The 25,618-nt window shown below is 37.5% G+C and overlaps 1 protein-coding gene across 1 annotated transcript in view; it reads right to left on the bottom strand.

The window, feature by feature from the left end:
• SV2C (synaptic vesicle glycoprotein 2C) overlaps positions 1-25,618 on the bottom strand; it is an 86,253-nt gene that overhangs the window by 5,496 nt on the left and 55,139 nt on the right. The window contains exons 4-11 of the mRNA XM_049794666.1: positions 17,794-17,927; positions 17,548-17,637; positions 13,078-13,188; positions 10,757-10,845; positions 10,223-10,387; positions 7,234-7,367; positions 5,727-5,930; positions 4,654-4,813 (exon numbers count right to left, since the gene is read on the bottom strand). Coding sequence (XP_049650623.1) covers positions 4,654-4,813; positions 5,727-5,930; positions 7,234-7,367; positions 10,223-10,387; positions 10,757-10,845; positions 13,078-13,188; positions 17,548-17,637; positions 17,794-17,927 — 1,087 coding nt within the window. The remainder of the gene's footprint in view (positions 1-4,653; positions 4,814-5,726; positions 5,931-7,233; positions 7,368-10,222; positions 10,388-10,756; positions 10,846-13,077; positions 13,189-17,547; positions 17,638-17,793; positions 17,928-25,618) is intronic.

The raw sequence follows: 25,618 nt of genomic DNA, 5'->3' as shown, positions 1-25,618 counted from the left end.
ATGAAATTTCAGCAAAATGCAGTTGAACTACATCCACAGGATGGCAGTAGAAAATAGCTGTGAGGAAGTCTACTGTAAGTCAATGACTGCTGTTATGAGTCAAAAGAATAGAAAACTTCTCTTCTGACAGCCACAACAATACAAAGTTGGACTTAAGATACCCTGTGAATAATGCTTATTACCCTGGGGATAGATTCTTAGGGCTCAAGAAAAAGAGAAAAAGATAAATATAATGAAGATAGGTGGCTTATTTCTTAATTATGACCAAACCCTTATGAACTTATTTCAGAGGTATTAAAAAAAAGCAAAACAGGATGACTTCATTTTATAGCACACCTTGAATTCTAAATACTCCTGGCCAAGACTCAAACCCAGATGTCTGGCAGCTGGTAAAACTGATGAATTGTTGGTTATCTGATGCAATCTGACCTTGATTTACTCTGCAGGAGATGACCTATTTCTATTCCAATTTCTGTTTAGGTTTGGTTTATTTGTGGTATCCACTCCTTGAGGAGAGTCTTGGCTTATAAAGTTGGTGCTTCCCAAGCTAGTTCACGAGATATTTGTCATTTATGGGAAAGTAATGATTGCATTTGAAAGTCATAACAATTTCCTAAATGTTAACTTCTTCAGAGAATTTTAACTCTCTTCCATTCATATTTATATTACAGGCAGAGCTAGGAAACTGTGCAATGTTATTGCAAGCCCCTTGGGCACACACATTACAACACAAGCCATAATTACCTCATCACACAATATTTTTTTTCCGTATCACTCTGCCAATGCACAGAACAAAGAGAGCTTGAGGGTAAAACATAAATGTAGTGAAGAAAACTTTGTTTCCCTCATCTGCTGCAAACGTTGGAAGGTGCACTTTGAATAAGGTTGGGGACTGCAAGATGAGAAAGCAGTCTTATGGTTAATGTAGTTGAGTGCTGTCAGGAGAAAGGATACAATCCTTACCCCTGTCACAGAATTCATATATGATGGGAGCAAGTCACTTGGAGCTAACTAAATGGTCATTAACTATGCATTTCACATTTTCTGGGTGATCAGCTTAGCACATTCAGGTTTGTGCCGCTGAAGTGCTAAGCTCTTATAGGTGCAGTGGAAGTTACACTTTCAGCCCATTCCCTCTTCTAAAATGCTCAGTGGCTGGGATTGTTGGTACCCCACATACCAGTGTACAGTTTTCCTCCCCTGATAGACAATACTGAAGTTGCTTTTAATGTATCTTTTTCCTCTGTCCCTCAATTTCTACATCATCTCCTTTCAAAGCAGTGTTTGAAAAATACAGAACATTTATGATAGAGTAGGAAAGCCCTCTAGGAGCACTGAAAATTTTTTGCAAGACATTTAATAACTCTCCTTCAGAGCAGAGCTTCCAAGGCTATGGAATATTTTGGTTTGGCTTTCAGGAAGGTCACAACTGATGAAAGACTTTTCAGAACCTGCTGACTAGTCCAGAATAGCACAGGCCATCAAGAAGATAAAACAAAAGACAAGAGAAAAGATGAGACAAAAGATGAGTTGATACAAGTTGCTTACATTGTGGAGTTGGGTTAATTTACTTGCTTATTGGAAATCAGTTAGTTTATAGCTAGTTGTCATGAGCGTCCTTTAAAATTTGTGCATTGAAAAGTAAAAAAAAAAAAAAAAAAAAAAAAGAAAAAAGAATTATTATTCGTTACCACCATGTGTGTCATCTGGAAGACAGAAACCTACCTTTGACTAGCATTAGTAACGTATCATCACCTTTAATACAAATTTGTCATCTACCTGAGAACCATTTGAAATCTGTACAGCCTCTAACATCTCTTATTTTAGCGTTGTGCAAATCAGCTGAGATTTTATAAAGAACATGCAGGCAAAATCTATGCTAAAATGGCACAAACTTTGAAAGTACTCATTAAGAATATAGGACAAACTACTTAATTACCTCAAATCCAGGCATTATTAAATTAAAACGTAAATGGGTAGATGAACGTGAATGCATAGAGAATCCAAATCTGTTAAGATTTTGAAGCAACATTAACTCTGTCCTGCGGGCAGCTGATGAAGAGGAAACTGAAATGTGTGCCATATATCATATACACCACACATTTCCAAATTGCTCACCACAACCCTACCTGGCAAAAAGCCAGTATGATCCCTAAATAACCTGGAGTACCATTTATGAAACACCTTTTGTATTACGCTGCAAAGCCCCAGAGGTTTGCAACTGGCTGGTCTCCAAGAGAAGTTGTGCAGGAGGAAAAGGAGGGGCTGCCCAGCCTGGTCTGTTGTGCATGGTAGCATGAACTGGCCTCCTTCCACACACTTTGCTTTCAGCCCAGGCTTCAGCTGTACTTTGCTGCTGGTTGTGGTAATTTTACTGATTGGGAATAAGAAAAAAGTATACATTGGAATAGTAAAATAGTGATGGAATGAGCAAAGTTGTTGTGCCTAGATTGTGTTTTGAGGGGAAACTGGAAGCCAGTTTCAGGACCAGATTCACTCTGGATGCAGCTTTGTAGTGAAAGAGGTCATCATCTTAATTATGAAGGACCTCATATGCAAAAACAGATCAGGCAGTTTCATTTACCATATATGCCTGGAAAGGCTGTTTAGCCCTACAGTTACTTGCAGAAGCTGGAAATTCCTGGCAAACTGTGGCAAGTCATGCCAGGCTATGAAGATCAGAGGAATCTTAGAAAGAAAGGCCCATCAGAGGTGGGCAACGGTGGCTGTTAAACTGTAGCTGGTCTGGATAAAAGAAATATCAGAGAAAAAATTCTGGAAAGCAAGTTATTTGAGTTCCTGCAAGTATTAATTTTCAAAGAGTTCTATGAAACATGAAGAAACTTTGCCCTAGTCTAAAAAAACCCACAAGTCTAGGAAGTGACTTCTAGAATTGGTTGTTTTGTTATAAGCCAGCTGACAAAAACTGGCAGTGATGGTTCCACCACTTTTGGAACTTTTGGAAAAAAATTTCACCTACAGTATACATCAGCAGTGTTTCCTGGCACAGGTAGATTTGGCCTATCAGTCTTTTTATATTGGTAATATGAAGTGACAAGTTTTCTATCTCAGTTGTTGCAAAAAAACCCAACAACTTAGCTCCAAGTAAATTTCTGAGGTGGAATTCCAGACAGCTATTATTGCACACACAAGCTTTTTAAAAAAGAAAAATGGGGAAAAATTTGCTACAATCCGAAAGCTAGCAGAAACTATTGAAAACATGTATTGAAAACAAATACAGATGGCCTAGAATAGTTATCAGTTACATTCTTTTTGTCATTCCTAGTAATGATGCTTATTTTTTCTTCCATTAACATCAAAGGCTTTTCCAACTATTTTCCTTTACTTCATTTTAGGAAAATATTTGTGGCTGCTACATTCAGGAATACCAAAAAAGATAGCTATTTCTAAAGGATATTTATTAGAAATATATCATGGCATTTGGCCAGAAGAGCAATTTCCTGAGGTGTAATAAAAACACTAGCACTTAATATTAAAGCTTAGTGGTTTGGATTCATAAGTAGTCTAGTACAGTTATTCAATACAACCACAAGAGTGGACATCAATTTCTTGTGTGAAGGAGTGCGTATTTTTAAAATGTCAGTGAAAAGAAAACATAGAAGCCTCACCTAATGGACAATACTGAAGCGAGTTGCACCTCTGTTCAAAAACTTCGACTTGCCAGCAAGGCTTCATGCATTTATAAACTGGAAATATTTTTCACTATATCTGAAACTTCTAGTGAATGACAGAGTACATAACACTGTGACAGGAGAAAGGACACACTGTCCCTTGGCAGGAATCTGGGCAATTTTACATAAAATTTGTTTAAGGAGGGGAGGGGGAAGAAATATCCCAGTCTAGTCAAGAAAAAGCAGCTTTTACATTTTTACCCTCGACATACAACAGTGTATGACTCAACTGTTCTTCCTTCAGTACATTAAGTGACATAAGACCAGCATTAAAAAGTACCCTGTATCTGAAAAAAACCCCATGCCATCTAGCACCAATGCTTGCAGGACATGAAAATTGTCCCGAGCTTTCCTGCAAAAGCCCTGAAGAGTCAGGAACAGTATCCAAGTCATTTTTGTATCTGCTTAATGCTGACTATGTACACTCCTAGTGACCCTGCATACAAATTCGTAGCAAACTGATTAACAGCTCAGCATGGTTCAAGCCCACAATCTCTTCCAGAAGATGCTGTTCATCTCCAGATAGTGATTTTTATTATCATCCCCACCATTTCACAGTCAACAGACAAATGCAGCTATATTGGTGTTTTGGACCAACTATGGCCTTCACAGCTGGTTGTGCTAAGGGAAGCTCAGAAATACTCCATTACTGTTTTCAGAAATACTACTCATTAGCAGTGTTTTAAATGAGAGCAGCAGTTAGACCTTCTTTTTTTCATATGAAACTATTTTTTGTAGTATTTTCCTGATTGAGTGATATCTGATGAGAAATAGATAGTAAATAGCTAAAAAAAAATCTCTTTTTACCCTTGCTATTCATAAGACAAACTATTTGTTTGGTTTGAATCACTCAAAACATCATTACCTCTGTAAAGCTCATATGTAACCATTTCTATTCACTATTTGAGGTGGTACATAGAGATAGTGTCAGTGAGGTTAGGGGAGGTGTACCTGCACATACCTTCTGTCTGTAGGATACAGCTCCACAGTAATGACGTCTAGAGAGTTCCATGCTGAGATGGTGAGGCCGTTGTAGAGGCACAGCATACCTATCATCATGGATTCACTGGTCCCAAACCACAGGAAAAAACAGCTGATGCCAGAGAGAACCATGGAACCACCTAGGTACAAGACAGATGAAACCAACATGAAGTGGAGCTGTATTTAAAGAATGGTCTTTGTCTGTTTTGTCTAATGGTTCTATATACACAGTGTAGCTAAATAACAGACCTATATAGTTGAGTTAAAAACTAAAGAGACTTCCTCTGCTGGTAAGACCAGTCAGGCAGACAAACGTTGTAAGGGGCTCATAGAAAAAAAACATAACTCCTCAAGTATTAGGATATATCATAAAATATTAAGATGGAACCCCCTCTGAATTTTCAAAGCAAGCTGCCTGGGGAAAGCTACCTCCATTCTTCCTTGTTCATCATCTTCCGCAATTACATGAAACTCGTTCATATATTATAGCAATAAAAACACTGAGTGGGAATTGCATTTATATAGAGATACTCTCCTAGAAAATGAACACAATGAACTACCACATAGTTATTTAAGTAAATTGAAAACATATTTGTCATTGCAGATAATCCACAGGAGACATCTTTCAACTATTTTACTTTGCAAAATAGATAACGGGCAAAGGACTGCTGACTCTTCCATGGAGCTGCTTCACCAGGTCAGGGTCAACTGTGCACATCTTGGTTTCCTTTCAGCTGGAGCAAAGATGAGCCAATGGTCAGCGCTTTCCAAAATCTCATCCCAAATGCCTAAATTATGGTCTTGTAATATCAGTGTGGGAGATCAATGACTGATAATGTGGCATAGCAGAACTGGTTACAGAACCCTTTGTTCCTAGAGTTTCTAAATTGGGGGCTTTTTAAAAGGACACTAAAGATGCCGCACAAATGAAGCATCTGCAGAAGGAATGTTTTGCATCTCTCTGAACCAAATTATTTAAAAAGAGGACATGTTACTTTATCAGGAGATCTTTAGGTTTTGATGTTGTTCCCTGTCTTAAAGTGAAGCCCCCACCTAACATCGTTAACCGTCCAATTCTATCCATCAGGAGAGCGGACACAATATTCCCTGGTAACACTGCCAATGTTCCCAGGAAATTAACAAAGTAAATCCAGTAGGCACTGTAGTCGTCATCAAAAGAAATCTGACATCCTGTCCTGATGTGGAAAAATGTGCAGTTTATCAATTCGCTGTCAACAAATTTATATTGCTCGAGATCTGTGGAAAGAAGAAAATGAAATATTTCAACTAACAGCCAACTCCATGTGCAGCTTTTGATTAAAAACATTTCAATTTAGGCAAATTTAATGACAACTCAGAGCTTTCACTGCTTTGTAAAATGGAACCAGTTATTGCTCTTAATTTTGATACCTTTTTATCTTAAAGAAAAATATGCAAAGCTTATGAAAAAGAGTAATTAAGGCCTGGAATTAGGCAAGTTATATTACTGTATTTCAGCTCTGCTTGGACTGTATCTGGTTAAGGCCTTTCAGCAGCAGCTGGTCTTGCATAAAAACCACTAGGTATCTGCAAGTTTCTATCACTTGGTCTTGCTTGGTATCAGACCTTCTGTTTCCACACCAGACAGCCGTTCAGATGAGACTGCCAATCTTGTTTGGTTTGGTTTGACTTCCTTTAAAGTGAAATGTTCCTACAGAATTCAGATTAAACTAATTTTCATTTCTGAGAAGGCCTCATGGTCTTCAGCTCAAACATGGATGAGTCACTTCATGCAACAGTTCAGGCCGTTCTTCTTCCAATACCATTTTGCAGACCTCTCCCTATACTTCCACTTTCTTTCTGTTCCTCCTGTCAGTCTTAAACGTGGAATCAAGAATACCTTCATTCCACACAAAGAAAGCTAGGTGTTGCTTGCTCTGAGGCCTAACTCTATTACTATTATGATTGTTGGAGTTACAGGAAAGCAGTAAGAAGTGTCCCATCTTTCTAACAAGTTTAGTTGGCCATGTTCTACTTTCAGTTATGTTTTATTGAACTGAAAAAAAATTCCTCTGTTTAAACATATTATATACGTTTAAATACATATATGCTATATGCATTCCTATTTTTGTTACAATACTTAGGAAAGTGGGAATAATTATAGATTAGGAAGTTTGAACCCTGAACTCAGATTCCCATGCCACAGCAAGCACAATGAACAAAGTATTTCACCAGTCCCATTTACACTAAATAAAAATACCCTAGGAAAAGCTACCAGTAAAGCAGTAAATATATTTTCTCCTCTCCAGACCAAATCTCTTTAGAGATGATTCAAATCAAAGAGATGTGTATTATCTGAGTCAGTATTAGGCCTGTGGTATCTAGTCCAGGTGATCCTTTCCTGGCAAACTGATCCTTTCACTTTTCTGTTATAATATTACAGAGGTCTGTTGCTTTTTACAGCTTTTTGTTCCCTACAGGAGGAATTCTTGTATGCCATATTAGAAACCTAGAAATTATAAACATAAAATGAGTACACGCAGCTGAACAATGGATGTTGAGGTTTCTTTCCTTGTAATACCTGTGTTGTAGAAGGTGGTATTGATGAAAGTACAGTTCCTGAAGTATGTGTTCAGTGAAGTAATGTCTTCAAACACACAGTTCTTGAAAAGTGAATCCTCAAAGGTTACTGATTTAAACTTCATCATAATAAACCTGCCCAATACAAATAATTTCTGTCAGTCTACCTTCACAGGTTAGAAAGAGCAACAGCTCAAGCTGATGCAACTATTCTAAAAAATCTCAACTCCACTAACAATGATTCCTTAAAGGTATTCTGGAGGTGTAATTAATGATTAGCTGATTATAAAATACATAATACTATCGTTCAGGAAAAACGTTAATAAGACAAATAGCTCCACATAGCTGCCGGCCACAACTGGTAATACAATTTCTTTGATAATATTTCTGTTATTACTTGTCCTTAATCATCAGCTGAAATCAATGTCATGACACTCATGGAATAGCCTTGTAAAATCACTACTACTTGTAATTTGACATTATAGTTGGAAATTGGGACATCATGCTCCAGAAACTCAGCCTCTTGGAACAAACAACCACCTGCTAGTATCAACAAGCTGGAAAAAAAGAATTGTTTAAAGAACCTTTATTTCTGCAGATGAACACACTGGGCACCATGTCAGGCTCAAATGCAAAACATATTGATTCAAGTGTTAAAAAAACAGTTTTGCAAAATGGTTTAACTTGAACACAACCATTACATTGCCATTTATATAGCTACACGTCTAACTGGAAGTATGTGTTTGTTACTCTTGTGTCTGTGGATGCAATTGTAATTATATACAAGTATAAACAAATTGTCAGTAGCTTTTCTTACTTCTGAACATCCTCCTTCCTAATGACTGTCATTTAACTCCTAGGTCTTTGATTGTGACTGTCAATCAAGTCATTCATAGAAAAAGTCAATGGTGAAGTGTATTACTAGCAGTAACTTTCTACCTCAATGTTACTAGACTGAAACAATGCTGTAAGCACTTTTTTTAGTATAATTCTACCAAATAACATCATTATGCTAACAAAAAAAAAGACAGATGTAGAAATACATCATTATTTTTGTGATGTCTTTTATTTCACATGAAGGCATGGAAAAAGCTACAACTGGAAAAGGGCAGTTTTTCTAGCAGACTTCACCCAAAGTGGCAACAGTTTGAAAAGAATGCTTTAATTGTTATATGGCAGTAAGAATTGTTAAAACAGCAAAGCATTCTGAACACAGACCTGGCTCTGGTCTAATTAAACCTGATGTGACTAGCTAAGTGTTTTTCTTATTACAAGACTAATAATAGGAATAGGAACACACAAAATATGCTACCTACAAAATAATAGGAATTAAACTCTCTCGCCAATAAAGTTGTTGGAATCACATCTTTATGGGAAAGAAGAGCAAAAGCTAATTGTGTTTATCACAGGAAAAGACTTACTAGCTGATGAATTCTCTTTGTGTATTGGTCAGATGTATAGTGTTTTCAGCCCATTAGTTTTAGTTACTATATAATTTCTCATTTGGGACAAACTGATTAAAATCAGGAAGGTGTTCAGTGTCAATTCATTATCATTTTTCATATAACACTTTCCATTTTAAAATGTAGCCTAATTCCAGAGGAGAACAAAGAAAATTTAGCAATTAGATTAGTCATTTGGAACAGAAATGACAGACTACATGTCCTACACTCTTCTGATGCACTTTTTACCTTTGGGCAGGAAACATGTTGTGACTGTGTTAAAATTGGTGTTGAGATGATTTGAATGAAAACCCAACAGAAATCTGATGAAGTAATAGTCAAGTACTTTATCGAGTTAAGGTAAGAACTTGAAGGAAACACTGAGATCGAGGGTAAGTGGAGTATTGAAACATTTGTGGAGGAAGAATATCAAATGCATTCATACTTCTGTGGAAAATGCTTTGTGACTCTCAAATTAACTGTCAAAGACCTATTAAATTTGCACATTTGAAAGAGTGTATTAGTGTTTTAGAGTAGGCTAATGTCAGATTTAGTGTTTTACAGGAATTTTCAGTTCAAATTATTAAGACTTTGGCTGACAGAGTTCTGTCAATTACTGACAGCAAATGGTTCTTTGCTTTTAGGAGAACATCTGCCTCCTGGAAAGGAACAGAACTGGGAAGCTATGGCTAGTTTAAAAATGAGATAACTGCTATTTTTTGTCTGCAATGCATAAATCTTTACCCGTGTCAAAACTCAAGTTCTTATAAAAATAATTTTAAATGCCCAATATTACCAAATTCATTAATGTTATCCACTTAGATATAGATTTTCCTATGGAACTAATAATCACTTAGCACCATGCCTTCCAGGAGACCATTCACATGGTTGTTTTGTATATTTCTTAAGACAAACCAGATACCTAAAACAGCTGTGTTTCATTTCCCTCTAAGTTATCTGGTTATCTGTAAAGTCCAGATAGAGCCTTAATATGTTTGGATTCAGTTGAAAAACACAAAAGTCATTGCCAATATGTTGTTTCCCATTTCAGTGCTGTTCATACTTTTTATTGATTTACAGTAATGTTTAGCTTTTATTTTTCTGTGATAAGATCCTAACCTCTCAATGTTCAGTGTTTTCACAGAAGTGTCTTTCATCGATATAAAAAAAGAACTGGCAACAGAGATGAAAGTACATCCTTCCGCAGCCCTCTACAATAAGTTGCATGTGTTGGGCCTGCAAACCTTTGAATCCCACTGTGAAAGGAAGTATTGTTAACGGAGGCTTTTTGGTCTGTTTTTCAGGTTGACAAGGAAGCCGGGTTTGCATGGGGGTTCCTCACATAGGAACCACCAGGGCATGTATGGGTCCACTTCTCCCCATTCTCCAGGAGTCATAAGAAATCAAGAACAGAAATAAATTTCCATTAAAAAGCAACAAAACCATCTATCATTAACTAATGGAGAAAAATATTAGATTGTTAGGACATGCTTTAAAACACACATTTGTTTATCCCAGCCAAGTCAGGATATTAGGAAATCTCTAAACCTGTCATTGATGTATTCTCCGTTGCTGTGAACCTGATTTTCCAGTGTGAAGTTGAAGACGAAATGTGAAACCTCCTCATTGCGGAAATGTTTCACTCGGGACGCATACTCGTCTGACTGCAGATGTTTAATGACATCAGGAAACCAGACAGATAAGCCATAGTAGCTGTGAAAAACAGAAAAAGCTCAGTCACCAATCTCACTTGTTTGGAAATCTGTGCAAGGTTAGGATGAGCAGCTCACTTGACTGCTTATGTGATGGAGTGGTTGCTCCATCATAATAAAATTCTCCATAAAATTAAAATATTGAAAGATGCTGACACCAGAAGATGCCAGTTTTCTGAAGCAGATATTCTCGATGAGTCAGGCTTGCAACCAAATACAGACTAACTGATAAATACAAATATTGTGGAAAGATACAGAACAAAACCTTTTTGAATATAAAGGATAACCATACTGACAGAAATTTGCATGCATATGATTCTTCTGTCTGTCAAGTCTATAAAAAATGGTTTAACATCTCAACAACTCTTACCCAAAAGACAGGGTGAACCATACAGCTGTAAGTTTGATCGTATTATCCTTCACCGGATAGTTGAAACATCTCATAAACGTCAACCAAATCTGTAAATCATTAGGAAATACATTTATTTTAAATTGTGTTTTGAACAATTTTGTTAAATGATAGAAGATTTTTGATTCTGATTTGCTTGGTTCTTCAGGGCATCAAAGAAAGCAGATTAGCTCTTTGATACTGGTCATAGCTATACTTCTCATACAAGTATGTTAATCTCCAGCTATAGCCACATTGTGCACGTTCTGTGATTTTCCAGCTTCTTTTCATGCAATCATAGAATGGTTTGGATTGGAAGGAAGCTTTAAAGATCATGTAGTCCAATCTCCTTGTGATGGGGAGGGACATCTTCCACTAGATCACGTTGCTCAAAGCCCCATCCAATCTGACCTTGAACACTTCCAGGGATGGGGCTTCCAGAACTTCTCTGGGCAACCTGAGTGTTCCAGTGTCTCATCACCCTCATTGTAAAAAATTTCTTCCTAATGTCTGATCTAAATCTATCCTCTTTCAGTTTAAAACTGTTACCCTTTCTTCTGTCACTACAGGCCTTGGCAAAAAGTCTCTCTCCATCTTATAAGCCCCCTTCAAGTATTGAAAGGCTGCTGTAAGGTATCCCCAGAGCCTATTCTTCTCCAGGCTGAACAACCCCAACTCTCTCAGCCTGTCCTCACAGGAGAGGTGTTCCAGCCCTCTGATCATTTTTGTGGCCTGGCTCTGGACCTGCTCCAACAGGTCCATGTCTTTCCTGTGCTGAGGACCCCAGAGCTGGATGCAGTACTGCAGGTGGGGTCTCACCAGAGCAGAGTAGAGGGGCAGAATCACCTCCATCAACCTGCAGGCCACGCGTCTTTTGATGCAGCCCAGGGTACAGTTGGCTTTCTGGGCTGCAAGCACAGGTTGCGGGCTCATATCAAATTTTTTATACACCAGTGTGGACTGTCTCCGTTAATTCACCCCCGCTCCGATCACCTCAAACTTTCCTAATCTCTAGGCAGCTTCATTTCACTATCTCAAATAAACCAGATATCTCGTCAGAAATGTTTCTTCTCACTTCCCAGTATTACACTGCTTTAAGTTTAGACAAACTTATATTCCATAATTCAACAGGGATGCACTCAGAGTTTTATCTATCATTACCTATGACAGCTAGAAATTAGCAGTTTATCTATATAAGGAAAAGATGGGACTACCCCCAGGTCAGAGACGCTACAGGGGAGCTAACTGAGAATGGTGTTCTCTCTCTGTCTCTCATCTCAGGATGATATCCTCCTTTTGAAGAGTAGAGGCAGTCTGTCCTAGGAGGTTTCAGCACACATCACGCAACAGGGAACGTGCTCCGATCCAGGGGCTAGTCCAGTGAGAGAACAAGGATGTGAGACAACCAAGCTACAACTTCTTTAAAGCTGGTTTAGTAACAAGGTCAAATAATAACATTTCAGTCTTCAACTACTCTATTTTTGGACAAATAACTACAAAAATAGACACTTTCTGGATTATTTTTTTTCAATAGGGAAAATGCCATTTTTCCAAGCAAAGCAATTTTATGACAAACCTTGGTTTACAACACTTAATCATAGCTCTGGAGAGCTTTAAGTTGCCAGATTTTTAACAGCTGTGAAAAGCTATTTTTAACTTTTTTTTTTTTTTTTTAATTAATGAGACTTTTCTCAGTTTCCATTAGAAAGTTCAAAGTTACTGCATAATTTTGGTATTGGAAGAAGGTAAAGGATACAGAGCACAGTCCCTGTGAGCTTGTACTAAACTCTCAGAAATAGCTCTAATGCAGTTTTCTGGTAAAACATTTGGCATGCCTAAACATACATGCAGATACTATGCCTTATAAAGGCTTTATTAACATTAATTTACACCATTTATTCATTGCTTTACCATTTGTAAGTAATGTGGCTGCCTCAAGTTCCTGCTGATAATTTTTCATCTCATCATGTGTCACGTCTTTCCATAGGTATATATTGATATGCATTTCCAGTACCTATTTATTGTGGTGCTTGGGAATATGGTTATGTTAACTATTACCATCACTTGTGTGAGGACCAATGCAGCATTTTCCTCCTCAGAAGCTGGGACCAACATTTGTGATTCACCTGCGCCCCTTCTGGGTCAGGAAGCCAGAATCTTACACTGGTTCCTGAATCTCCCACTTGCATGGAAAATGTAGCACTGCAGCTATCACCAGCATGATCTCAATAAATCCATCCTATTTCTGAAGGCTAGTTAAGAAGAAGAAAGGTAATTACAGAACAAACAGAGATGTTACTTACACCATATAGCTCTGTGCGAATTCTGACGAAACACCTCCTGTACCAAGTTCCTGTATCGCTCTCGATTTCTATGAGCTCATCTATTTGCTTTGGAGTTTTGATTCTGTTTACCTAAAAGTAAAAACAGAACAGCAAATACTTACATTTTCTTGAATCATTAACTGCCTGTTGAGTAGTGTTGGAAGGTTTTAATAAATCCCATAGAGTAAAAATGAGCACATATTAAACCTGTGTCTACACTAGAAATGCTTTAGAAATATAAAGGAATAGTAGCATACTATAACACCAAAGTTTGTCATGGGTGCAACTGTATTGGAAAACTCTACTTTCAAAGTATGCAGGAAATCCATTTCCTCTGACTGAAACAAGCTGTTACTATCAGGTTCTGCTAGAGTGTTGCTGTACATAACCTTAAAGCCACAAAGGATAAAACATTATTTAAACCCTCAGTTAACCATGTCCGGAGTTTGCTATCAAGTTGGTTCTAACTTGCTATCACAGCATTGTCGAAAATCTATTGATTAAAGGTACAGTGATGAAAATAGAAGTATTTGAAATGTCAAGAATTAGTAGTTGAACAACATTTTTCTTTTGTTCTTATTTCCTGTAGTGTTAGATGGGGAACTCTCTTTGTCTTTGGGATGTTGACTTTAACTACCCTTTTTAATGAAGAGAGAAAAAAGTTAGGTGAAATGATCTGGAACCACGCATGTTATTGCTGTTATAAGCAATCATCTACTTCATCTAAAGTGAAATGAGATAAACAGACATCAGGGAAAAATACAGAATTACCAGTAACAGAGAATGTGATGTTGCCTACAATGCTAATTTTCACTTGTAGTGTCCTGTGTAGTAGAACAAGAATGTGTTATATAGTCTTTCCAGACACAGCACCAGACAAACTTATGACATTGTATGGTTTTGGTTTTGGCTTCTGCTCTGATCCCAGGTTCAAAGTGATATCACAAAAGGAAGTGTATTCATCCACAGTTTTTTTTAAAAGAAGACAAATAGAGAATGGAAAGAAAATAAATTAAATGGGGAAAGGGACTGACACATAAGAAAGGAGGAACAAGAGACTGAGTGTTCAATGTTTGGCTATAGTTTCTGCAGGTAGCAACAGCTTGTGTTTCTTCTTAACAGAATGAGGACACCACCACCCACAGATGTATCACAGTGGATTACAGGACATCAGGAAATAGCAGTATTGATGGTAAAGCTCTAGTTTTTAGGCCACTGCTTTTACAGATGTACACTGTTTAAGATGCACCAGCAGCCTCAGCCTGTGAACAAGAATGAACAAAAGCCCACTAAACGGTTTTAGCTACAGCCACCCTCATTTATGAAATACTGCAGCTCACTGTCCTGCCAAACCATGACTATATCAAAAGCCTGTACCCTTTTTGTCATGCCTCTTCCAATAGCAATAATCCTGTCTGCATCATTCCATTGATTTTAAGCTTTTCTTAAACTGCTTTTATGAAACATGTTATACAAAAGACTGAGCTGAGTCCTCCAAGATTATTTAAGACCTCATACATACAGACATCCTTACATACCACACCTCCGGGCAGAAAGGGCATGCCTTTTGAATCACACTGTATAAACCAGTACCACTCTTGTAGGCTCAGGGGCAGCCTTTTCATTGTCCTGGCCACCTGACTCATTTGGAGCTGTGGAGGTTGGGGGAAACACGTATATATCCTAGGACTGCTGTATGTGACTGGGGACAAAAAGCCCCTGGCCTTGATGGTTCTTTAACATAAGAAAAGTCCTATTGAATCAGGACAATGGTCCATCTGGACCATGCAAATTCAGCTGTCAGTATATGAAGAATGAAGGAAAAACCAATAAAGAATACCTATTTTAATGAAAATGGAACTTCTGTTTAAATGCAATGGCTAGAAATATGCAATGTTTAAAATTTTACAAAATCAAGACTGCTGCAAAGGAAAATGTTTGCAGAAAAAAGGGTGAATTAATGCATGGCAATGAAAGAGTGGAGAGAACTTTGGTTTTAAGGATAAAAAGATTTTTTTTTACTTAAACATTTAAACCAACAGATCTAATGAATGTATATTTTAAGGACCCAGGAAGGCAATTAAGCATGTATATAAAACTTTAACTTGGGTAGTCCTGTAATAGAAGACACTAACAGCTTAGTACCATCTCTGTTAGTGTCACTGTTCTCATGAGATATTTTAAAAAGTATTAAGAGCCACCACCTCCACAGTCAGTAACTAGAATACATTCATTTTGGAGTTTGTAACTCTAAAACCAACTGTTCATCAGTTGATGCCTTCTCTGTTCTAAACCTTTGAAGATAAAATCCTCAATGAGTAATGAGAATAAACAGGACTTGTAAACAAGCTTCTAGGAAAAGATGACATCAATACAATTAGGAAAACATATAAAAGGAAAGCACACTAAAACTATAGCAGTAATGGAGAAAGAGTTACATCAGCTGTAGAGTTAGAAAACACACTATCAAAGAGTATCTGATGTAACTAGTGACATGAAGTAGAGAAAAATAGTAACGCGTAAGTCATAGAATGGTACTGGAAGAAGCAATAGAGTTTAGGAGAGCTACGTGAATACATTACTGAGACAAAATGTCACAATATCCAGGACTAACTTATATTAAAAAAAAAAGGAGACACTAAAAGGATGTGCCCCCCAATTACGCATAAATTCTTCTCTTTCTGGGTTTTATAAGATGAAGTGCTGATATTGTCAAGGAGGAGACAACAATGTGTTTTCTAATCATATTAATGCAAGCTAAAAATAGGGACTTCTATACATGTGTAACCTTGACATACAGTACAATATTTCTAATCCTTCAACTCCTCAATATCTGGAGTTGAGTTTTCCAATGTTCATGGAAGAAACTGACAGAAATCCAAAGAAAGTGGTAGTTTTTCCTTATTCATGCCTTATTCATGGCTGACCAATTAACAAAAATAGCTGTAAATAAAGTGCTGAGTTCAACATGGTTCAGTGTCACATTTTAACAACCATAGAGAGAAAGACTTGTTAGATTACAAGAACTGGAAACAAGCAGCATGTGCTTTGTTTTCTTCTCCACGGATGCTTTTGGAAGTGATTACAATTACGTCAAGCTAATGTGAGACTGTGGCTGATCCTTCCTCCCACCTTTTGTCCCAGCACATTTCTGACTTCTTAATGCCTAAACCAACACTGTAGGGGCACAGGGTCTGTGCTATGGCTGACTATGCAGTCAATGAATATCAACACTGGCAGAAGGAAAACAAAGAGTGACAGGGGGCAGGCATACTCTGTCTGAAAGATGCTCAGATCAGCAAGAGCCAATTGTGAAATTACACCCTAGCTGTATGGTGTTAGGCAAATCCCTTTTTACTTGTAAATGAAATCAGAAAATAAAACATTAGGTTAGATGGGACTAGGGGTACGTCACCAGTGTACCAATAAACGTGGTTTTAACATGATAGATGTGCTAACCAGACTTCTTTCAGGCTAAATATAGGAGTTCTTGAGCTTCTTCATGGAAAAATTAAATGGGGGTGATGGAAACTGCATCCAAGGCAATAAACTGCAAGTCTCAATGGAATAAAGTTATATGGTCAGATGGTCATTCCTCAAGATTGCCTGCAAATGCAGAACCTTTAAGAAGATTTCTTAATTGAGTTATATGCGTATTAAATTAAGAAGAAAGCCTCTGGAAGAGGAAAAACATCCCACACATGGCTCTCAGAGGGAACAGAGTGCCAGCACTCCCACAACCCAGCGCAAGCTGGAAAGGCAGACTGGACTTCAAATCACAAAAATGCCTTCTGCTGCCTGGTTCTACTGCATCCAGGAAGAAAAAATTGTTGTATATATTCTTCATAAATAAGGAATATGCCATAAAGTGTCCCACACCTGAATTGCCAATTTCTCCTCCAAATAGAAATAACCCATCAATACTTTGAATATGGCTTTATCATTAGACCTGCAAGTCAACAAGATGGAGTTGGGCTTCCAAGATTTTTGAGAAAATTAAGGTCTGAAATTACTATTTCACAGAAGTGAAAATTAATTTTTTTCATTTATTATTTTAGCCAGTAAAAACGAAAAAAAAAAAAAAAAATTTCGAAAGCTTTAAAGACACAACAGCCAACTGATTTGGACTTCTATGTGCCTATTAAGGGTGAAGTAAACCTAATAAATAAAACACAAATGGCATCTATTAAGTATCTTGGTACACTAGAGAAAATTATCACACTGTGGTTCCTATGCTCAAGAGTATGCTGGCCAAATGCTGGTATCTTAATGTCTGCTGTATGTATAACAATTTCAGTAGGAATTCGGTTCTAATAGTTAGGTATTTACAGTGCAAATGACTGGCTTTTTCATGCAGAGTATTAATATTGATTGCTTAAGCCCTCCAAACCTTGCCAGTCAGCAAGCTTGCTGAGGTGCTAAGTGATTAGCTTTAAAAACAATACTCACTGTGAAGACTTTCTCAGGCTGACCACGAGCTCGCATGTTTGTGTCATGAATTTGCTTGAGTATCATCCAAGCTTCATCATGTTTTCCAACCTAAACATTTGATCAAAACATTTGAACAAAACACACATGCAGATTAAGATATTCCCCATAGTCACCAAATAATATTAATGTCTGTTATATAGAGGTCATGATGTAAACACAGAAATAATTTTGACTGGAATCTAAAAAACGTTCGGAAAGTTATACCTCCAGCAAGAACCGCGGGCTTTCTGGCATAAAGGTGAGGGCTACCACAGAAGAGACACAGGGCAGTGCGCAGACGATCACAAACACTCGCCAGCTGTGGAACTGGTAGGCAGACCCCATGCTGAAACTCCATCCTATGAAAGCAGAAATTCACAAAATGTACGGAAATAAGGAGTACTGTGCATGGGAGTCTGCAGCTTCTTAGAGATGTAAAATGATTCCTGTATTTAAATGAAGCCTGATTGATCTCTCTATTTCCACAAGCACTGATGATTTCACAAATAATCTTACACTATGAATTTCATCCTCTTGCATGTGACTAGTCATGCTGCAAAACGGCCATGTAATGCAGTGTGGGAGACTTCCTTATGCAGGGATGAAGAAGCCTCTTTCAAGTCTCTTAGCAAAATCTGCATGAAGGTAGTTACATGAAGCAAACAGGAACACCATCACCATATGCAAGAATAAATATGAAAAGAAATAGTTTTCTATGAATACTGGAAGAAGGGAGAATTAAAAATCTACACTCAGATGATATATTTTCTGGAATTTTACAGCCTTCCTTATTATTATTTACTTTTTCTACAAACAGTTAATTTCAATACTCTTAATAAGAGTATCCTAATGTAATACAGAACATCACATAAAGCATTTACAGTGCCTAATTTTTGTCTCCATCTTGTTCCAGAGCACTATATCACTCCTTAAATTCTGTTAAAAGTAGACTGACACTTCCCCCCCACACCCCGTAACTAGATGTACAGGAAAAAATACTCAGTATTTAAACTTCTGTCTGAGAGGAACAACCTTAACACTGAAGTAGAGACAGAATTTATGATTATATAAAGAGATTAAGAAAAAAGAACAAAAGCAAAACAGCTCTCCTCATCTGAAAAAAAATATCTTGAGATACGTCTGAGTGCTGACTAATAAAATGTTGTAGAAGCCATTGGTCAAATATACTGAGAAGAACACAAAAGGAAATACTGGAAAACCTGTATGTGAAACTGCAGGGCTGGTAGTTCAGCTTTTTATGAAAATATCGGTTTGATTGGTTTATTATGACTGAACTACTGAAATGCTAGGATTGTAAGAAACCTAAAAATTTCTCTCAAGAAAAAGAAAAATATTATTTGGGTAACTACCTGGCCTTTTAGTCTGGCTTCAATACAGCAGAAATTTTCAAGTAAAATTTTCAAGGATAACTTATTAAAAGATGAGTGGAAGATAGGAATAATGATAAAGGACAGAAGATGTTACTGGAAGAGAATGAAATCCTGGTTAATGAAAGAGCTGACGCCAGATTAATCTGATATATTTCTTTGCTAACTGATTTTTCTAGACAAAAGACACGGTTAAATAAATCTGTCTGGATGTCAGTAAACAACTGGTATGACAAGGTAAAAAATGGCCTATTAAATAGTTCTTCAAAGGAGTTATTTATCTGTTATATGTATAGTGCATATTGGAATTTAAGGATTTCATGCTGTGGATCATAAATAAATTCTTGGAAAAAGAATCTGTTCTCATATTAAAGTACTTAACATGTTACCATATGAAAAATACAGTCAACCCATGATTTATTTTTGCCCTTTATCAACAACTTGGTGAAACATTGTGATCTGCAGACTTGGGAACCTGTTTCTTTTGGTCTCCTACAAAATTTCTGTGTTTCTAAAATTATATCAGCTTGCTCTACAGCCTCATTCAGCCCTGCCATCTTTAACCCATGAAGACAGAGGTAAAATCAATGAAAGTATTGGCAATGATCTTGGAATGCCATGTAACTTTTATTTAAGTAAGCCTCCAGATATACCTTCCCCCTCCGAAGTTCTCTCCAACAAAAAGAAGATGTCTAAAATTTAAGAACTTGGAATGAAAATTTAAGTTTAAAAAATTTTGCTGGTTTTGGCTGGGATAGAGTTAATTTTCGTCATAATAGCTAGTATGGGGCTATGTTTTGAATTTGTGCTGAAAACAGTGTTGATAATTCAGGGATGTTTCAGTTACTGCTGAGGAATGCTTCCACAGAGTCAAGGCCTTTTCTGCTCCTCACCCCACCCCACCAGCGAGCAGGCTGGGGGGGCACAAGAAGTTGGGAGGGGACACAGCCGGGACAGCTGACCCCAACGGACCACAGGGATATCCCAGACCATATGACGTCAGGCTCAGCGTATACAGCTGGGGGAAAAAGAAGGAAGGGGGGATGTTTGGAGTGATGGCATTTGTCTTCCCAAGTAAGTGTTAGGCGTGATGGAGCCCTGCTTTCCTGGAGATGGCTGAATACCTGCCTGCCAAGGAGAAGTGGTGAATGGATTCCTTGGTTTGGTTTGCTTGCATGCACAGCTTTTGCTTTACCTACTAAACTGTCTTTATCTCAGTGAGTTTTCTCACTTTTACCCTTCCAATTGTCTCCCCCATCCCATGGTGAGGGAGGTGAGTGAGTGGCTGCGCAGTGCTTAGCTGCTGGCTGGGGTTAAACCATGTCAAAAATACAACCAAAAGGATGTAAAAGTGTATTAAAATTTGCTTTTTACTGATTTTCAGAAAATGTCAACTTTTGGTCTTAGGGAATTTCAAATCTTAAATAATATGGGCATACTTTACCTCTAAACTGGGACAGGAAGGAAATAAAGAAGGAAAGGTTTGATGAGGAAGGAAATTGATGAGGCAATTAGAAACCATACCTGTGTTTTGGTAATTATGTACACATTCTATTGTAATCATTAGAATCATATTCTTCGTTATATATTTTAAACTATAGTACAAAATCACCTGATACAGAACTTGCAAAATTATTTCCTTTCAGTTAAGTTAATTTTTAGTCAGATCAGCTCACTGCTCTGACTTGCCAGGCAGCTGTACAGCTGCTAGTGCCACTGGGAAAGCAGCACTTGATGGGGGTTTTCATCTTTCAGAACAGTGAAGTCAAAGTACTGGCTTTTGTTGTCATTAGAAACTGTCCCAGAAATACATGGAGCCGCTGGTATATTTAGACTATCTGCCTTTCATTGCTCTGGTTTATGTTTTATGAGATTGAGCTGCACAAAGGGCATTTCTGTGGTAAATGAAATCAACCTGGCTTTATACCTGTTATAAAACAACAGCAACATCTTGCGCTCTGTAACCAGTTCTGGAAAACACTGGTGATAATTTATTTTAAGGTGTCATTTGTTAATGTAAGTGAACCATACCACACTTAATTAAAAGCAATGAGTGCACTGTTCATCCGGCTGTCATCCTGACAACCTACAAAACATCTTTCTTATTGGTCAAAATATCTGAGGTGCATGTCAACTGAAATGTTCATTATGGTTTTTATTGCTCTTATTCTGTCTTTTTCTCTATGTATTGTATTAGCTGCTGCAATTTATCTTGTGATTTGCCATATCTGCTGAATTAATGATAATAGTGATTGTCAGTATTATAAGAAGCAATTGGTAGAAAACAAGCTAGCTGGAGCACAGCTTTCTTGAGGTTGCTTTCCTGTGTATTCCAGCACTAGATCAGCAAAACAAACATGTATTTTAAATGCAGAGCAAGTTTAGATTTATTCTTATGTTTAAGACATCACATTTTCCTAGGTCATGAGTTAATCTGGAAAATGGAGCCATTAGAGTAGCTCTGAATTTAGCTCACAAAGTGGCTTTCATTCCTATTGTACGTAAGTCCTGAAACCAAATGGAAGCGTATTCTTGGCTGTAACTCAATTTGCGTCTCCCTTCCCTGATTTATGACACAATAGCAAAGACAGAGCAGCTCTAAATGGTTGCATTCAGTGCACTGCACAGCAGCCTAGAGCTAAACTTCACCCTTGGTCCCTGGCTATGCCATATTCAGAAGTCATTAATCTTGAAAATGGTGGCAAGTCCCAATGTTTTATGAATTGCAAAACACTTGGCCCAAATGCATCTTGGGAATGATGTGCTGTAGAGCAAAGTAAAACCTGCCATGACTGAATCTGAAGCTGATGCAGCAACCTTTGTGCTGAATACCACCCACCCACTTCACTGACTGCTGGAAAAGGCCAAGTGAATCACAGACATGGCAATTACCGATTACAGGAACACAGCAGCACGCAGCAGAGCATAACCAAAATGTATAAGATGCTAATCTATATCTAATCACCAATTTATATGTTGGACTCAGTGTCAACAAAATCTTCCCTCCCAACACAGCGTTTCATCTGATCCCTAATATTAGTAAATTTAAAGGGTATTATTAAAAAGTTCTTGTGCCAAAGAAGAGAAAACAGCATTTCTGTCACAGACTTTCTGAATAAATATAGAGGTAAATCTGTCCATATTATGCTGAATTTTATAAATGCATATTACCTGATAAACAGCTGGTATCTTTAAGGAAAAGACTCATCTTATACAGTGGCTAGGCTCCTAGAGAGCAGACTGATGGGGATGATTTTTTTAACATTCCAAAATGAGGGCTGAAAGGGAACATAATAGCTCTCTACAGATCCATAAGGGTTACACTAAAGTGCGATGTGGGCAATGAAAAATATGGGTGCCTACAAGCTCTGTATAAATACTGGCTGGCAAGGGTAAGGTTTCTAAATAAAGTCGTGAAACAACTTTCTAAGAGACTCATGTGGGGAAAGAATGCCTAACTGAATATAGGGATTTTATGGCATGGTTAGCTAAAGGCTGACCATTCTTGATAACAATTTTTGTTAGTCATTCAGTAGGAATCAGAGGAACTAGATTCATGGCACTGTCGGAAATAATCAAAAGCCAAGTTTGCTTAAACTTCTGTCTTTTGGTAGATCAGAGGAGGGAGCAGATGCAAGAATATTCTTAAAATTAGGGGTGGAGGAGAAAGATAGCCAAGCGATTTATAGGGATTCTTCTGCATAATAATTTCTATGATTTTATAACTTTTCTTATTTCTGTTTTACCACACAATGTTTGATCAGAACTCAGCTTTCTAGCCTCAATTTTTAATGTTTTAAACTTCAAAAATTTCCACTAACTAAGATGTGTGATTGCTCTAAATTGCCACCTGGTGGCACTGTTACCGCATTTAATACAACCAATAAGTTTTAAAAAAAATCTGCAGAAAGACTTCTATTGACTGTTGTTGTTTTGCTGAGTATTTCCTAAATCTAAGCTAAGTAAAAATTATAAAGAGGACTGGAAATATTTTGCAGCTGGCAGCACTACGTTATTATTACACTTATAATTTAGTCTGTACTGGCATTACCAAGTTTAACTCCAAGTGCCATGAGGATTTGAGCCCATATATTTTAGTGGTACTGATTAGAATAATGTTAAAACATCACTGAAACTGGAAAAAAAAATATAGTTCAAGCAAGTTATATAGCTGAGGAAGCTCAAACATTTTTACAAGACTGAGTGAAATACATGGTTTCTAACAAATGCAGAAATAATATTTTCAGATTTTTTTTGTAATTGTATTAATGTGAAATTTCAGTAACACAAAGTAAAACATTTGTCTTTCCTGTGATTAGATAATTAATATCACATGGGAAAGGCAGTGATATTTTTAGCATATATAGATAGATACTCTACAAACCCAGTGGCTCAGTAGGTCAGCTGCTGGTAATTTCTGCAGAAGGAATCTGAAAATAAAATAGCTGAAGTCTGGCACACTGCGATAGAGGTACCTTAACAAAGGTGCCTGTAGAATACTCTCTAACGCTCATCCTCATCTGCCTGACTCTTTAGCTGATGCTATTATTCTCTGGGAGCCATAAGAATCAATAGTTCAATGAAAGAAGAAAGTAATAGTGTTAAACAGATATATTTTACAAATACATTAAACTCAGACTTGGTCTGCTGACACTTAAAACTGTGATTAAAAGGAATAAGCCATTTTCTAAAGACACATTTCGTCTCCCACAGAGGACAGGCTTGTCAACCACTGACACTCATCACTTGCCTGTACTGACATTGATCTTCATCTGAAGACCTGAGATTATAAGATCTCCAGTCACTCTGGTGACTTATCTGCCATTCAGACAAGCCCCAGGACAGCTGCAAGCAGGACTGACCTCGCATAGAAAATAATTTGATACCATCAGACAAAACTTCTTCATCCAGTGCATGGCACTGTAGTCTGGATGAAGTCTCCAGCTGTAATACCTCTGAACAGTGACATCAATAATCCACTTTTTCAATGTTTCTAATACCTGCTGTAGTACTGCCCAGTATTACTTTCCATTGAGGAGGAAGTTTGTATATCCCCATACTTCAGACAATGATATGGTATGATACATGCCCAAAATCTGAGGTTTTGTAATGATATGTCAGCCTTTCACTTAACCTTACACACACTCTGTGCAGAATATAGAGCTGTTAGGTTTGTTTCCTTGCTATGGAAATGCTAATTTACCTGTGACAGGCCTTATATTAAAAAAAAACATAAAAAAATAGTTCAAATCAGAATACCTAGCAAAGCTGGAAGAAAAAAAGACAAAGGAAGCTTGTAACTCATTGTGTGCATGGATTGCAATTGTCCGTCTGAAACCTGACTTTCATTTGGCCCTACATTATGTTTGTATCAAGACGCTGTGACTCACAGTAGCCAGTACAGGCAAGAAGTTAATCTTTAAAATGGCAGAAGAGATGAATAGACGTAATTATGTAAAAGAATTAAACCAGCAATTCCTAATAAGAGAACTGCAGGTACCCAACAGCCTGGTCATGTCATCTGTCTAATCTTGGCAGATGTAGAGATGGCAAAGGATGTTTAATTAGTGGTCTATTTATGAATAGGAAATCAGGATCTCGCCTTCCTAGCTAGATAAACATACATGTAGGGAGTTGAAGTAGGCTGTTGTTGGTATTGAGCCTAATGGGAATGACATGTGTGTATCCTGACTTCAACAAAAGAAGCTATACTTGCATGTCCATTTTCTTTACTGGGAAGGAGACTGAGCCAACTAAAGAAAACAGAGACATGTTAATCACTCATTAGCAGTTCACATTTTATGAAGTCTCAACGGGGCAGAGGAGAAGCTATACAGAACCAGAGAGAAAGGGCTTGCAAAATAAACTGGCCATTATAAATTGTCTACATATTTGCCCCATATTCTCCCCTTAAGTGGACTATTCCAAAGACTCAATAGTTATAACAAACAGTGGCAAAAGAGTAGAATAACTTTCACAAGAGGCAGGTCACGGCATTTTCAGAATTGGTTTTGCCTCTTCTGACCTTACTATATGACTGAGAAAGGTATGATAACAAAAGGATTCCTGTACACTTCACAGAGTTGGGCAAATTACCTTTTTACTCATGTAAAACAGGGCTGAAACAAATAAGTTCTAGTGATCACCCATATATACCAAAAGCATATTAAAAAGAAAAAGAGAAAAAAGATCTTGTGTAAATGCACTTTGCATGAAACATTCTGGTCTGAATGGAAGCTGTAAGAGTCAGCTGACAGCAAACCAGCTGCCAGGATATGAACATTCCTCTCCCTCTTAAGTTATTTATCTTACACAGAGGTATACATGTTTGTTTATTCACTTCAGTTAGTCTCCAAGCCACCACTGTCCCTGACATCATCTAATTACATGGTGAGTTATTGGCGATCTGCAGTGTTTTATTGTGCTTTTCTGTGTATTTACATGCTGCATCCCTATCTATAACACAGGAACAGTAATGCTTCCACAGGTTAAGTCTTAACTCAGTGCTGGAAGATCTCAGTAACACCAAAGAGGCATGAAAATAAGAGAAAAATTAGAACCAAAATATACAGAGTTTGGGAGAAGACCATACTGTCCAAATCCATAGAGACAGACATTGACATGAAATGCAGAGCCATCACCCCATAAAGGGAGAGGGAAAG

This window comes from Accipiter gentilis, chromosome Z, assembly GCF_929443795.1.
Source record: "Accipiter gentilis chromosome Z, bAccGen1.1, whole genome shotgun sequence".
NCBI classification, from domain to species: Eukaryota; Metazoa; Chordata; class Aves; order Accipitriformes; family Accipitridae; genus Astur; species Astur gentilis.
The sequence above is the reverse complement of the archived record's forward strand: the minus strand, read 5'-3'. Positions and strand labels throughout refer to the sequence as shown.